Raw genomic sequence first — 13,997 nt, 5'->3', positions numbered from 1 at the left:
TAAAGTAACCTCTTGCTGATGCGTCATTGCTGTGAGGGCTGAAATACTTACTTATGCTGCCTTGCTTAGGCTTGTGTGTATCTTTAGCTATTGAGCAGGAAAAAATGTGCAGTTCTCTTCCATGAAGTATGTATTTGTTCTAGACCACAACTAATGTTGTTTTCCCAACTTGAACAGAAGCACGTGCTTAATATTTTTAAACTTTTTTTTTGACAGTTTGTAACTATGGAATAATTGTTCTATCACTTCCAGATCTGGCAGTGTGGTGGCACTTTGGAAATTGTGACTTGTTCACATGTTGGGCATGTATTCAGAAAAGCAACACCGTACACTTTTCCAGGAGGTACAGGGCAGATAATCAACAAAAATAACAGGCGCCTTGCAGAAGTCTGGATGGATGAATTCAAAAACTTTTTTTATATCATTTCCCCAGGTAAGCAGGTCTTTGGTTATGAGAAATACTTATTAAGAATTAAAATGTTACTACTGGGAAATAACATGAGCTATTTATATAAAAATGTAATTACTTTGAAGTTCTTAAGACAGAACTCACATAAGATGTACAAAAAGGAAGATCTTAATTAAAAAATAGTTTTGTTAGGCAGAGATGTGCCCTGAAGGTTTGGTTTGTTTGTTTGGTTTTATTGTCTTTTTTTCTTTTTTTTTAAACATCATGATTTATGAATGAGCTTCCTGTGCAATAGAGTTAAAGTTCAGTGGAACGTCGAAAAGCTCAACTGGAGTGCTGAAAACTAGCCATCCAAATACATATAATATGCTGAAATTTTGCCTCTGGCTTCTGTGTTGTAGACATTCCAGGTTGAATAGATCAGATGTTATTTAAGTGAAACCCATTACCAGGAGTGGCAAAAGTTAACATCTGTCCTGGTAGAATTTGCACTTCACTATCAAGAGGATAGGGACAAGTAGCCAATATACTTGATGATATTTATTATGTTTCTTAAAGTCGATTTTAACAAAACAAGAGGATATAAAATATGAGAGCAAATTTCCCATGAACTTGAAACTTTCTGAAAAAAATATCAGGAAAAGAAAGAAAGCCTATGAAATATTGAATTATTACTTTCTACTACAGGATATTTTTGTCGTATAAAACGACAAACAAACTTTGGATGGCAACAGACAACCTTTCTAAATACTTAAGACATCAGAGACATTTGACTTTAAATACTAAGTGGTAGTTCTGTATGCCACATCTGCTTTTCCAAAGAGATTTCTTTAAAGCCAGTATTTCCTTGTGAGTTGTGTATTAAACTTGCATTAGTATTGAAATTTGAAAGCTGTAATACAATGTATTATGAGTCTGAGGAATGTCAAATTTGAGATTATGGGTTTTAAGAATGCTTGTGAGAGCAAATGACTGTGGATTTAGGGTGAGTTTTTGTCTTAAAAGAATGCATTACTCAAATGAGACTGTGTAAGATTTATAATTAAAAATATCTTGCTACGACTCAAAGCTTTTGAGGTGAAATCGCAAGGTAACATCTTATGGTTACTGCTCTGTTTTGTAATTTATGCAGCATTATGAATTCAAACATGACCTGTGTAGTTATTCAGGAAAGTTGTATGTGAATAGGTGCCATCATTTTTGTTTAAGATTGCTTTATGTATCCATGTCAAACTAGATTTTAAAATGTACAAACTAGCTGGAACAACTAACTCCAAAAATACCTAATTCTTAAAAAAATGTAAATTAGTGATAAGCCATGACACAGCTTTGTTACTTTATATATAATCTCTGTAGTCCTTCCATTTCATGTGGTAAGCATAATCTACAAGAGGAGTTATACTGTTTTAATTTTATAGGATTGATTTTTTTGATAGGACTTCCATAACTTTGCAGTATTGTAGAATACGCGTGCATTGTCTAAAGACAGTAAAAATTCTGAAATGGTGGAAGTAACTTAAGCCATTATCTGTAACTGCACTGTATATTTTCTTTCCTTTCAAGAGATACATGTCCGCATAGTTCGTATGCTAGCAGCCTAAATGATTGTTGGATAGGGATGTCTTCTTACCAGGCTTCTCTTAGAGCATCTGCACCTGCTGACTGTCACATGATCTCATTTGTGTACCCATATCCGTATTGACAGTGCACTGAAAGTTAATGCTAGAATTTCCAAGTGTTTCAAGAATAGGATCATATAGTATCTGAATAAGATGGGTTATTCTGAAAGTGGTTTGTTGCCTGGGGCTGTGAGGAGAATGGTTAGTACTGTGGGTCATTCTTTAGCTATGATGAATACCTATTGTTCAGAGAATGAACACACAAATGTACTCAGTGCCACTCGTGCCTCTCACCCCCCAAATCCATGTAAGTTGCGAGAGCCAGTATATATAAACTAACAAGAATTACTATTTTAGGAAGTTCACAAACACCTTATTCTTGTTATTCTGTTATCTCCAATCTTAGCTGGGTGTTGCACACCCTGATTTTACCCATTGACAACAAATAGCATCAGTAAAAGTTTCAGTAAGTCTCTGTGGCCATTAGTTGTTTAGGAAGTCAGTGAATCTCTGCTACCTTACCTCATTTAGCCATACTCTGCTTTTCCAAATATCCTTCTAACATAGAACTTTAGATGTATAGTTCTTGCAGAATGCTGGCTTAGTAATCCTCAGGCAGAGTACTGTGTGCAGCCTGTGAAACTGTTTGCTAGTACGACGTGTGCTTTCAATATTACTGTGACAGCGTCACATGTTCTTGCAAGGACCGAAGTGAGGATTCTTAAGCTGATGCTGGTTTGCAAGCCTGGGTGCAGATGAGCAACAAAAACAGGCAATCCTCTGAACACCCAGGTTTTTTCTCATTAGTTGATGTGGGTGAGAAAATTGGATTTTGAATGAGATAATATACTGACAAGCATCATTGAGCCTAGCTAACAAGACACTTGTTTCTTCCTTTATATACTTTCTCTTCTGTTCTCCTAAGATAGTGAATCACAGAGGGATTCATCCAGGAAAGCAAACCTAAGATTCTCAAGTAGCTTTCCCATTTCATGTAATCTGTGTTGTCTGGAATAAAAAGGCTTGCTGCTTGAATGATAGGAACTCAAGAAACCTAAGATTCTCAAGTAGCTTTCCCATTTCATGTAATCTGTGTTGTCTGGAATAAAAAGGCTTGCTGCTTGAATGATAGGAACTCAAGAGACTTTTTACTATTGATGTAATGTAGTTAAATGCAAAGCTACCCTCTTGAAAAGTAAGCCAGTAATCCTTTTCTTCATTTATAAGTGTAGCCTAGTAGAAACTGATACTTATCTGTTTTAAGCTTGCATGCATTTTAGAAGCCATCTCTCTGCTTAGGAGTGTCTAGGTACAGCTGGAGGTTGGGCAGGCACGTGTTGCTGCAGCTGTGCTCAGCCAAAATCAAGCCTGTCTCATTGCACCAACAGCTATTCTCCCTGGCAGTAATTGCTCTAGCTGCAGTCCTTTCTCATTAGCCGATAGTTTTACTTGCAATCATGTGTTACAGCAGGACCCTGTTTCCCAGACTATTTCCTCTTTGGCTTCCAGAAAACAAATCCAGCATGTGCAGGTGAATAGTCTGATTCCTAGCTCCAGTCGTTCTGTTCTGTGGACTCTACCACTTCTTTATTTCTAGTGCTGGTCTTTCATCACTTTCTCCAGGCTAAAATATTAGGACTGGGTTGTCCAAGGTGAGGATTCACGAGATAGTGATGTCAATCTCACAGCTTGCTGCGGGGAGAGCGCCTTGCTTTCCACAGCAGGTGTCCTGGTTTGGCAGGCACTAGGGCTTCACCTGTCATTTTCTGATCGTTCATCTGCATCAACTGATTCTATGACTTGCTGAACTTGCTAGGATTATTTGTTCTGTGGGCTGGCTCCCCATGGGTTAAGTTAGCACGAGTGTCATCATAGAGGATACTGTAGGAATCTGAAGCTGAGCAAGGGAAAGCTGCCCCTTTCTGCAGCAGCAGCTGCAAGGCATTAGGCTGGCTTGCCCCAGCTACCTACCCTTAACCTTCTCCTAGCTAATTAATGATAAAAACTGACAGTTGTAGAATTTGTTGATATCCCTAATCTAAAGGTGAAGCATGGATACTTTCAGACTGTGGTTTTGCCATGCTACATGTGAGTCTGGGTTCCAGCCCCTACATACACTCCCCTATTCCTTGTCCAGTGTTCATCCTTGTCATTCAGCAGCCTCTTGAATCCCAGCTGGTGAGCTGAAGACATCCCCAAAAGCAGCTCCAGTGAGCTTGGGTAGAGCCTTGTCTAGCTTTTATGGAAATTAATTTTATTGTTGACCAAAAGTTTCCCCATAAGCCATCTTCTGTTGCCCAGGGGCTAAGCAGGCATACAGAAGGCCTGAAAAGACAGCATTGTGGAATTACCTGAGCAAGAGTCATCTATACAGAGACATAGGTGTGTTATCATGAAAACTGGATCAGCAGGCCTCATATCTAATCACTGTGTGCACTAGTCTCTAGCCAACCACAGTAAGCCATGGTTCAGTATGTACAGACTGAAATGGATAACATTATTTATGGTTGATAGGGAGGACAGAGAAGGAACTGAGTCCACATCTTGCATGTTCAAAGTCCATACCGAGTGATTCCATGTGGTTTTGTGTTCAGCTACTATTCCCTATCAGCATTAATTGAGAATGCAAAGAATGTAGCTATTCAAATTGGATTTAAATTATTATTGCTTCTCAAGTTTCATAATACTAAATAAAAACAAGTTATATGATTTTTATCAGAAGACTAGATTTAGATGAAACAGTTTCCATACTGTGCTTTTTAAAATGATTGAGCAATTTATAATCATGATGAAAACATCATGCGTTGTTGTTTTTTTTCGAAAGCAGTTTAGCATAAATATATTGCCACACATGGAACTTGGGCAAGCAAATCTTCAGCTGTTGAAATTTTGAGGATGGCAGAATTGTTGCAACACAGCTGATGGGAAGCTTAAATGTAAGGTACCAAAGACAATTAAACTGAAGTATTTCTCTCATAGACATCATTACGTGTGTGGATTTTTTTTTGTGAGGAAAGACCATTTTAAATTAATTAATGCCTCATCCCTGGAAGTGTTCAAGGTCAGGTGGAATGGGGCTCTGAGCAGCCCAGTTCAGTGCAAGGTGTCCCTACCCACTGCAGAGGGGTTGGAATGAGATGGTCTTTAAGATCCGTTCCAACACAAACCACTCTGTGATTCAATGATTTTTCCTAATTTTTTTTTAAACGAACCGAAGATTTGAAAGAACAAGTGGACATGGACTGTCTTCCTCATGATTTACATACCTTTAGAGACTGGCATAATTTTCTCCTGGGAGGAAGATTTGAGCTAATTCATGCTTTGTCTTTTGTTTTCGTTTTGTTTTTTTTTTAGACAAACCTTTGAAAAAAAAGTTCAAAACCACTAGAAGGTCATATGTCACTGGTGTGTGTGTGTGTGTGTATATATGCATATATATATATATCAGTTTTACTGGTTTGTGGAGGAATAATGTACTTAATTTTTGGTATGCCTTATGCTTTGCTGTAGCTTTCCTTGTTTTCTTCCATTCTTTTTTTCCCCCCCCAAAAAATTCCTCATAAGTAACTGCCACTGCACTGGGTAGAAATACTCAAGCTAGTTTTGAGTAATATAGAGAATGTACCAGAAATCTTGGAAAGTGAGTAATTCACCCTTATTAGAGGACACTCCTAAGGCAAATATGCCTGTTCTGCTCTTCAGTCTGTCTGCTAACCTGATGCTAATTGTAGTCTATATGACAATGTATGATTTGCTGCAGACCTGACTTCAGAGAGGATTTTTTAAACATCTTTCAGAATAAAAATGGTTTAATGGAATACATTGCAGCAGAGAAAAGAATCAGCTGGCACTTTCTATGTGGTGACATTTAAAACTACTTTAAGAAACAGCATGCTTGTACGCTGTTAAGTCTCACCTTACATTTAATTATTTATGGTTGTGACTGTAACTTTTATTTCCCTTCAGTGATGTGATAAAGCCTTAACAGTGATGTTTTCTGGAGGTCAGTGTAGCAAACTGAATAAGTTTGGTGTCTAAGGTTGTGAGGATGGCATGGTAACTGTTTCATCCATCAGCTGTTTTTTCATCACTGAAAAATGAGGAAGCCCATACTTGGCTGTGGTTTGAATCTTTCTGTTTTTACTTATATCATCTTTTGAGAGAGTGTTGCTTTTGATGTAGAGCAAATATTTACTTTCGTCAAGACAGGACAGCTTTCTGAGGTGGGTTTTTTTTTTTCGAATTTGTCTTGTGTATTTTGGTTTAGGGATTTCTTATGTGACTTGAATGCCCAAACAGAAATTTTCTGAAATTCTATAAAAACAGGCTTTCCTTTGCATTCGTCCCTTTACCAGTATAGTTTTCCAGCATCTTTAATAAAAAGTCTTAAACAAAAAAAAAAAAAAAAAAAGAAAAGGCCTGGACCCGTGGCTAGCATTTTTTTCTTTCTGGAATATTGAAATTACTAATGTTTTTATTGATATTTACAGACATTTAGCTGAAGTTATCCAATTATCTGTCTCAATTGAGTAGAAAGACACCATCTGCTGGCAAGTTGATTTAATACACAGTATATCAGCTTAGAAATGTCTCAAACTATGTTTCCGAAGGTCAACAGTTTAAGAGGTAACTCACAGTCCTTTAAAGTGGAGGGATTTCTGAAAAATGTATACACCTGGAGGTCTGTATTGTGGTGGCCAGTTGAGCCATATTTGTGGTCTGTTAGGGGAATTTAAATTGCTAGGGCTTGTTTTTGTTCTTTTTTTGGTTTGGGTTTTTGTTTGGTTTGGTTTTTTTTGGTTGTGTATTGCATTTGACTTGTGAGATATGGAGTGTGGTGTGGAAAATAGGAAAAGGACCTGATGCTTGAAAACTAAAAATTATCCCACTCTAATTATTGGAATATTAATTACAATAGTGCTTAATTCTGGTGAAGCAAAAATATCTACTGTTCGTGAGCACCTTCCTCAAACCATCTGCAGATGGGACTTGCACAAATTAATTTTCAGAAGGAATTAAAACAACCATTAAGGAGTGGGGAGATACAGGAAGAAGGAGCACTGTGATAAATGAGGAGCAAAGGAATAAAAAGGCAAGCAAAATACCACAAGAAAATTATAACAGTCGTAATGGTGAACATACTTCCTGCAAATGCTGCGGTTATATTGTGCAAATACTGAATTATTAAAGGTTTAAGTTCCCTGTATGAAGGCTGCTTTCTGCCTGCTTCTTTGTGCAGTTAGACAGATGATGAAGGGTCCAGCAGGTAGTATCTGGCTTACGGAAATAAATTAAAATTAAATTCTCCATGCTCCACAGAAAGAGACTGCTGTGTTAGGCTGCGTAGATATGCACCCCAGTTACTATTGGGGGTAGAATGGCAGAAGTGACTATAAAGGTTTCAGCCTTTCTCCTCTGTTAACTTAGTTAGCAACTGCATTCAAATTGTTCCACAAGCCACAGGTAAGAAATAGTCATGTACAGCCCAAACGTACTGATTCTATCTTTTGTATAATTAGGTGGAAAAAGAAGTCACAAGTCTTGATGGTTATGTCCTCTCTGAGTGTAAACAGCAAAATGCTATATTAAACAAAAACTTACTTGTACAGAGGTGGTTTTTAAAAGATAGTCTTTCCTGGAAGTAGTATATTATACTGATGATTTTTTATTTTAAGTGGTATTATATAAAATTTATTAGCAGCCATTGACTAAAACTTTCTTTGTTTCTACAGGAGTTACTAAAGTTGATTATGGAGACATATCGTCACGACTTGGACTAAGACGCAAACTCCAGTGCAAGCCTTTCTCCTGGTACCTGGAGAATGTTTATCCTGATTCCCAAATTCCACGCCATTACTTTTCTCTGGGAGAGGTAAGATTTTATCCTTTATATTTATCTTCCCTATATAAAGTATATTGGGCAGTAAGTTGTTTGTATTTTAAACTGAGTAGTCCAAGCAAGTTATCACCAGCAAAATTCAAGTATCTTGCACCTGTGTTCTGTCACCTGTAAAATGATAAATCTGACCTATCAGTGGGGCAGATAACTGAACTTCCGTATACAGTACTGTAATTTGAATGTGTTCCTTTTTTATACCACAGTACAAAATGTCATGTAGAAAGGCTTTAGAAATATTCCTTCAGAATGATGCCTCAGCCTTGCTGGGGATTTCTGGTTTTTTCTTTACCATTTTTAAGTGACTATAGAGGTAGTACAAATTATGTTGTCCTAAATAAGTAGGCACCTACCATCCCCTACAAGTCATGTTGAGCTCAATATTGAGCCTGTTGTAGGGTGATTTTGTACTGTTTGGTTTAAAACACTTTTAGCAAAATAGAGCAGGTGTTCATGCTGCTGTATGACTATCAGAAGACTTGATATTCATACCTGCTTACTATAGAGTAATACAGGGATTAATACTTCTGAAAGTTTTGGGCTGGAAACTCAATTGTGTCCATTCTATTGTAGTTGAATCTTTAAGCAAAAAGTGTTCTCAATATGGAATCCCCCAAAGAAAGCAAAGAAACAAACACAGTTCTGTAACCTGGTAGCTTGAACATTAACTTGGGACTTCGAGTCTTGGACAGTGGTGTCTCATTGTAGTGTGGTTCCTTTTATTTCACATAACCTCTGGTGTGTAGCGGAGAGAACTGGTGTCATTGTGGTTTGATGTGGACCTAGTTCTTTTCTAAAAATAGCAACCTTTGATGATGTGCTCTTTTTCACTCATAGATAAGAAATGTGGAGACAAATCAATGTCTGGATAACATGGCAAGAAAAGAAAATGAGAAAGTTGGAATCTTTAACTGCCATGGAATGGGTGGCAATCAGGTGACAGTTTTAAAAAAATAATTATTTTAATGTATTGAATTATTTGGAACATCACTTCTCATTGGGACAGTTATTCAGTATTTTCAGTCCTTATCTTCAAAATACACTTAAGTTTTAAAGTTCAGGAAACCCTCATTAAAGAAGACACCTGTAAGAGGAAATGCATGAAGATTTGGTGGTGGTTTGTACTTGTAGGTTCTTGAGGCCTGATTGCAGTACGTTTCAGAGCAACTTTAAAGTCAAAAACAAAATGAGAGGAGGAAACTGCTGTATGCTAGACTTCACCTCCTGTGGGTTTTCTGGAACTGCCTTCTGGTTAGACCTTCTGACTGGTATAGTTACTTTAAAAAAAAACATGCCTGTGCCTGAAATGGTGTTTTAATATATATATTTTTCTGGCTGTCAGTTGTGGGATTTGTTTTACATCTATTTTTTTGTTCTGCTTTGTTAATGATTCTTGATGAATTGTTTTCCAATGTACAAAGATTACCTGAGTTTGGGGATTCTCCTATTCCTACACAGAAATAAGTCTACAATTTAAACAATATGTCTATTTTGACTGAAGAGCTTGTTCACATGGTGTTTGTATTTGTTCCCTACAAAAAATAAATCTTTCTATACATGCTGGAGGGAACAGAATAGAAAAGAAAAAAATAGTGGGTATTAATGAAATAATGCACAAATGTTCCCCCTTTCCCTCGCTCTAGGAATCTTTTGGTTGAAGGGTTTTTTTTAATTCCTCTCATTCTTTTTCTGTCTAGGTTTTCTCATATACTGCCAATAAAGAAATTCGAACAGATGATTTGTGTTTAGATGTATCCAAACTTAATGGCCCGGTAACGATGCTCAAGTGCCACCACCTAAAAGGAAATCAGCTTTGGGAGTATGATCCAGTGGTAAGTCTTCTAATGACTTGTGACAGAAAAATGAGACAATTGGGCTTTTACAAAAACCTACAGAGCAACATAATCCAGTGTGGGACCACTATTTGACAGTCGAAAAAGGAAACAAAGTCAGGATTTTGTTCCCTCCGTTATTAATTCACCATGTAGTCATTTACTGGGCATGTGTATTGATTTAATTACCTGATGAGTTTTGAGGGAGCTTTTAGAAGAATATTTTGAATGTACATTTGGATCCTCTGCAGAAATATAGTCTTTTTATTATAGTGCTGTATTAGAATGAGATCAAAAATTGAAAAATATTCCAGGTATCTATTGGACCAATAAAAGGTAGCACTAACAAAGTTGTGACAAATTCAGCACCTGGTATCTTTTCTTTCACAAAGTTGAAAGGAAATACTTTTCTAACTGAAAAAAAAAAGAGCATCACAAAATTACAAAGGTGATTTTACATTTCTAATCATGGTATGTTTAAAGTATAGATGCTTAAAACAGCTTTATTTTAATAGTTCTCTTTCTTGTACATAATGTTAAAATTTACTTTGAAGTTCATATGTTGAACTGCCAGACCTGGAAATCATTGCCCATTGATCCACTCATCACTAATTTGATTTGAAGGCTCTAAAAACAATTTTATGATGGAGTAATGCAGTCAAGAACTCTAACTTCATGGCTAGCTAGAAAAACGTAGTGCCCAAGCTTGTTAATTTAAAATCAGTTATTACAAAAGACAGTTGTGAGACAACTTGGGGATGAAGAATCTTGCCAGTGTGTTTGTGATGGCTATTTTATAAGAAGAATTTTAGATATTTAGGTACTAAAAAGTCATTTCACTAATTAAAAAAAAAAGAGGTGGGTACTTCTGACTAAATATACTTGCTATAGATTTTAGTAGCTGAGGTGTTAACAAAACCTGCAGCCTTTAAGACTAAAAGCAAATATGTATGAATGATGATTTTCTGATTAGGATAGTAATTAGTGTGGAAGATGATGGATCTCTTCTAGGATTTCTGTACATTTTTAGCAACTGTTGATAGGAGACTGAAGAAAGCTGGAGACTGGTGGGATTAAATGTTAATTGAAAGGATTAAATGAGTCTCAGGAACCATTCGTTCTTGATTTTAATGTGCTTAGTTTACCTGATTTAAGTAAATAAGATGAGTAATATTACTACCCATAGTGATTCACCAAAGGGAAAGTGCTTTTTATTGTATTTCTAACTTATCAATGGTAAGAAAAATGCATCTTTAGACACCTAATGGCAACAGTCTCTCTTGCAATTATTGCCACAGACTTCCCCTGTGTTGATCCTCAGCCATAAATTTGATTGTATGTGTTTTTCTCTTTATTCTGTCAATAGAAAATCTAGGAGTAATCTTCATAACTTTACTGAAAGTTGGCTAATAATGCACAAAAATAAGTTAGAGAATACTTAAAAAGTATGCCCACCTGGTTGAGTGATTTTTTTTTTTTCTTTCTGACTCTGTTCAACTCCCTTCTTCATTCTTCATTGGCTGTATGAGTGCAGGAGATTGATGTGCTGAGGGTTTTGATTGTTTGTTGGGCGTTTTTTCCCTTTGCTGCTTGTGCACATAAGGCCAGCCCGTTCTGCCACTTTTCAGTCAGTCCAGTGTTCTGGTTGTGCTGCTGAATGAGAGAAGAAATACTGATAGTACTGCCTGTTGGTGCAATAGACAAGTTGATGCACTGATAAGTATCTGTAGTACAGTAGCAGTAAATGCAACCACCAAAAATCTCTTCTCCATGATGATAGTACTGAGGTAAACGGACTGCTCTATCGAAGATTGCATAAGTAAGATTAGTAGGTATTAGAAAAGATATTTCCACATAATTTTTATGAAATAACATACTTTTTAAAAAGAGCATAGTGCTAAAAGAAGCATAGAAGTGAAGTCAATTTTGTGTCCCCAACTAATTAAGAAAAAAATGTACTTGTGAATACATATTGTGTGTTCATTCTGATCTGATAAAAGCTATTATTATAACTAATAATTGAAGTTGTGTATCTTACCAAACTTTAATTTCTAACTCTTTGAGGATCCCTAGCTGCATAGTCCTATTTAAAGAATGGTGGATGTTGCTTGATTTAAAAGTTCAGAATGTTTTGTTTTTTCATGAAGCAATGTTTTTAGTATCTACAATGTCAAATAGCATATTTGAGTGTTCTTTATGATTGGGATCTGGAACCAGTAACCATGGGGTCTTGTCTAGTTCCTACTTGCCTGTGGAAGAGTTTTGATGGCAACTAGTAATTTTTTTATTACCTTATGCCTAGTGATTTTTTTTTAAATCCAATTTCTTTTTATTTTTTCTTCAAGAAATTAACCCTGTTGCATGTGAACAGTAACCAGTGCCTGGACAAAGCCACTGAAGAGGACAGCCAGGTACCCAGCATCAGAGACTGCACCGGCAGCCGCTCCCAGCAGTGGCTGCTCCGCAATGTCACCCTTCCAGAAATATTCTGAGAGGTTCTAAAGAAAAGCAAAGATTGACTGGGCTACCTCGGCCGATACTTTGGCTACACTGTTGAGTAGCAACAGAAGAAACTTCTGCTCGGCAGAATCTGCAGTTCGTCAGCTGTTAGAACTCCTGCAGCTTCTCGGTATCTGTGAACCAGCCTTCCTGTATAAGGATGTGAAACTACCACACATACTAGTGAAACTGTGCCCACTGATGTTTACAAGATCGAAAGAGTTTCTTCCAGCAAATAATTTAGAGACCATTTGGACAGTGGAAGCATAATCAATGAAATAGTCTCTTTGAAGAGCTCCATATCATTTTAGTTTGCTTGCACATCAGTAACCTCTGCTGAAAGTGCTGTTGTAATGAAGAAAGTTTCAAGAATTATTTTTTCCTGGTTAGCAGCGGTAACCAGACTACTAAATATAGATCCACAAATAAATGAAAGAGAGAGCTGGAAATCAGATTCAGTAACACGAAATAAGAATTCTGTGGTTTAAAAACAAAAAGTAAACAGGGTTTAATGAAACTAAATCAGAACTATGAAAAGTACAATTTGTTATAGTGAAGTATCAAATTTATATGTAGATTTTATACCTCAGTGGGGGAAAATAACCAAGTCAAAAGGCAATTGTTTCTCTTTTACAATTGTGTGATAGTCCATAAATATTTTTTTTCTGGTGAGTCTGAAATTATTTTGGGCGCAAACAAAGTGAGCATAAGAATAAACTTAGCTCTTGAATGTCAGATCAACTTTTTTTTTTTTTTAATTTCAATTTCTTGGCTGTTGGAACTGTATCTTTTTATTACTGTCTGAAAACTGGAGGTTAACATGCTGTCTAACTTTTTTTTTTCCAGACCTGCCATTTCAGTTTATACTTGGGTCAGTCAGCTTATGGACTTTTGTGGCCAAACAAAAGATTTAAGTACATTTAGAAATTAAGTTAACTTGATGGAGTAAGCTTAGCGCCCAGGACTCATACTACTGTACTACAGTTTTGTTTTCATAGCAATAAATCTTTTGTTCCTTGTTTGATTTCAGTCATCAGAAAGCCAGAAGAAAAGATACATGATTTGGGTAGCAGAAGATTGGCAAAACTGCAGGTTTTCTGGAATCCTTTTTCACTTCATATTCAGATGTGCTTCATTGTCAAGTGCATATTTAGATTAGACTCTGAATTGTAATGTTGATCTGCTGCTTTTTTCTAATAAAACCTAAAGAAAAATAGCAAAATTGGCATAGTTTTTAAAGTTAACATATCCAAAAGCAATATGACTATGTCATTACATTGGTCTGCATTTTTTAACTGAATTGCTTTGTTTTGTTAAAAAAAAAACCTGTGTGGGCTGATCTTGAAAATGAGCCACTGACCGCTTAGAGTATACATTGAATTTTCTTTTGGAAAGAAAAATGAGATTTGCTTAATGGAGAGGATATTTTTATGATAAATGTCACTGTTTGGCCAACTGTCCTGTAAAGCAAATTAAACCTAGACTCATGCAAAAGTTGTGTGGAATTATATTTGACTGTTGTGGCCATTTTAGATTTGCTATTCCTGGTTGCTGTAGTCAGTGTTATCTCCATTATTTCTGCAGCAGTACACAAGAATTTGCATACACAAAGTAGGGGAAATGTTAACAAATTGTAATATTACGTTGTTACTTTAAAAATACATGAGATGATATGGGATTAATATCAGATAGAGCATCCAAATATCTAACTAACAAATATCTTTCATTGACTCCTCTGTTTG

General features: G+C 36.3%; 1 protein-coding gene across 5 annotated transcripts in view; it reads left to right on the top strand.

Annotated features, from left to right (window-relative positions):
• Positions 1-13,765, top strand: part of GALNT1 (polypeptide N-acetylgalactosaminyltransferase 1) — an 88,250-nt gene extending 74,485 nt beyond the window's left edge. For all 5 annotated transcript variants that reach the window (XM_017814922.1, XM_017814923.1, XM_017814925.1 and 2 more), the window contains 5 exons: positions 253-433; positions 7,761-7,900; positions 8,762-8,860; positions 9,622-9,756; positions 12,102-13,765. In XM_017814922.1, coding sequence (XP_017670411.1) covers positions 253-433; positions 7,761-7,900; positions 8,762-8,860; positions 9,622-9,756; positions 12,102-12,248 — 702 coding nt within the window. In that variant the 3' untranslated portion in view covers positions 12,249-13,765. The remainder of the gene's footprint in view (positions 1-252; positions 434-7,760; positions 7,901-8,761; positions 8,861-9,621; positions 9,757-12,101) is intronic.
• Positions 13,766-13,997: the final 232 nt, after the last annotated feature.

Source organism: Lepidothrix coronata, unplaced genomic scaffold, assembly GCF_001604755.1.
Source record: "Lepidothrix coronata isolate B3197 unplaced genomic scaffold, Lepidothrix_coronata-1.0 Scaffold47, whole genome shotgun sequence".
In the NCBI taxonomy this organism is placed as follows: Eukaryota; Metazoa; Chordata; class Aves; order Passeriformes; family Pipridae; genus Lepidothrix; species Lepidothrix coronata.
Note: the sequence above shows the minus strand (reverse complement) of the source record. Positions and strands in the feature narration are given on the sequence as shown.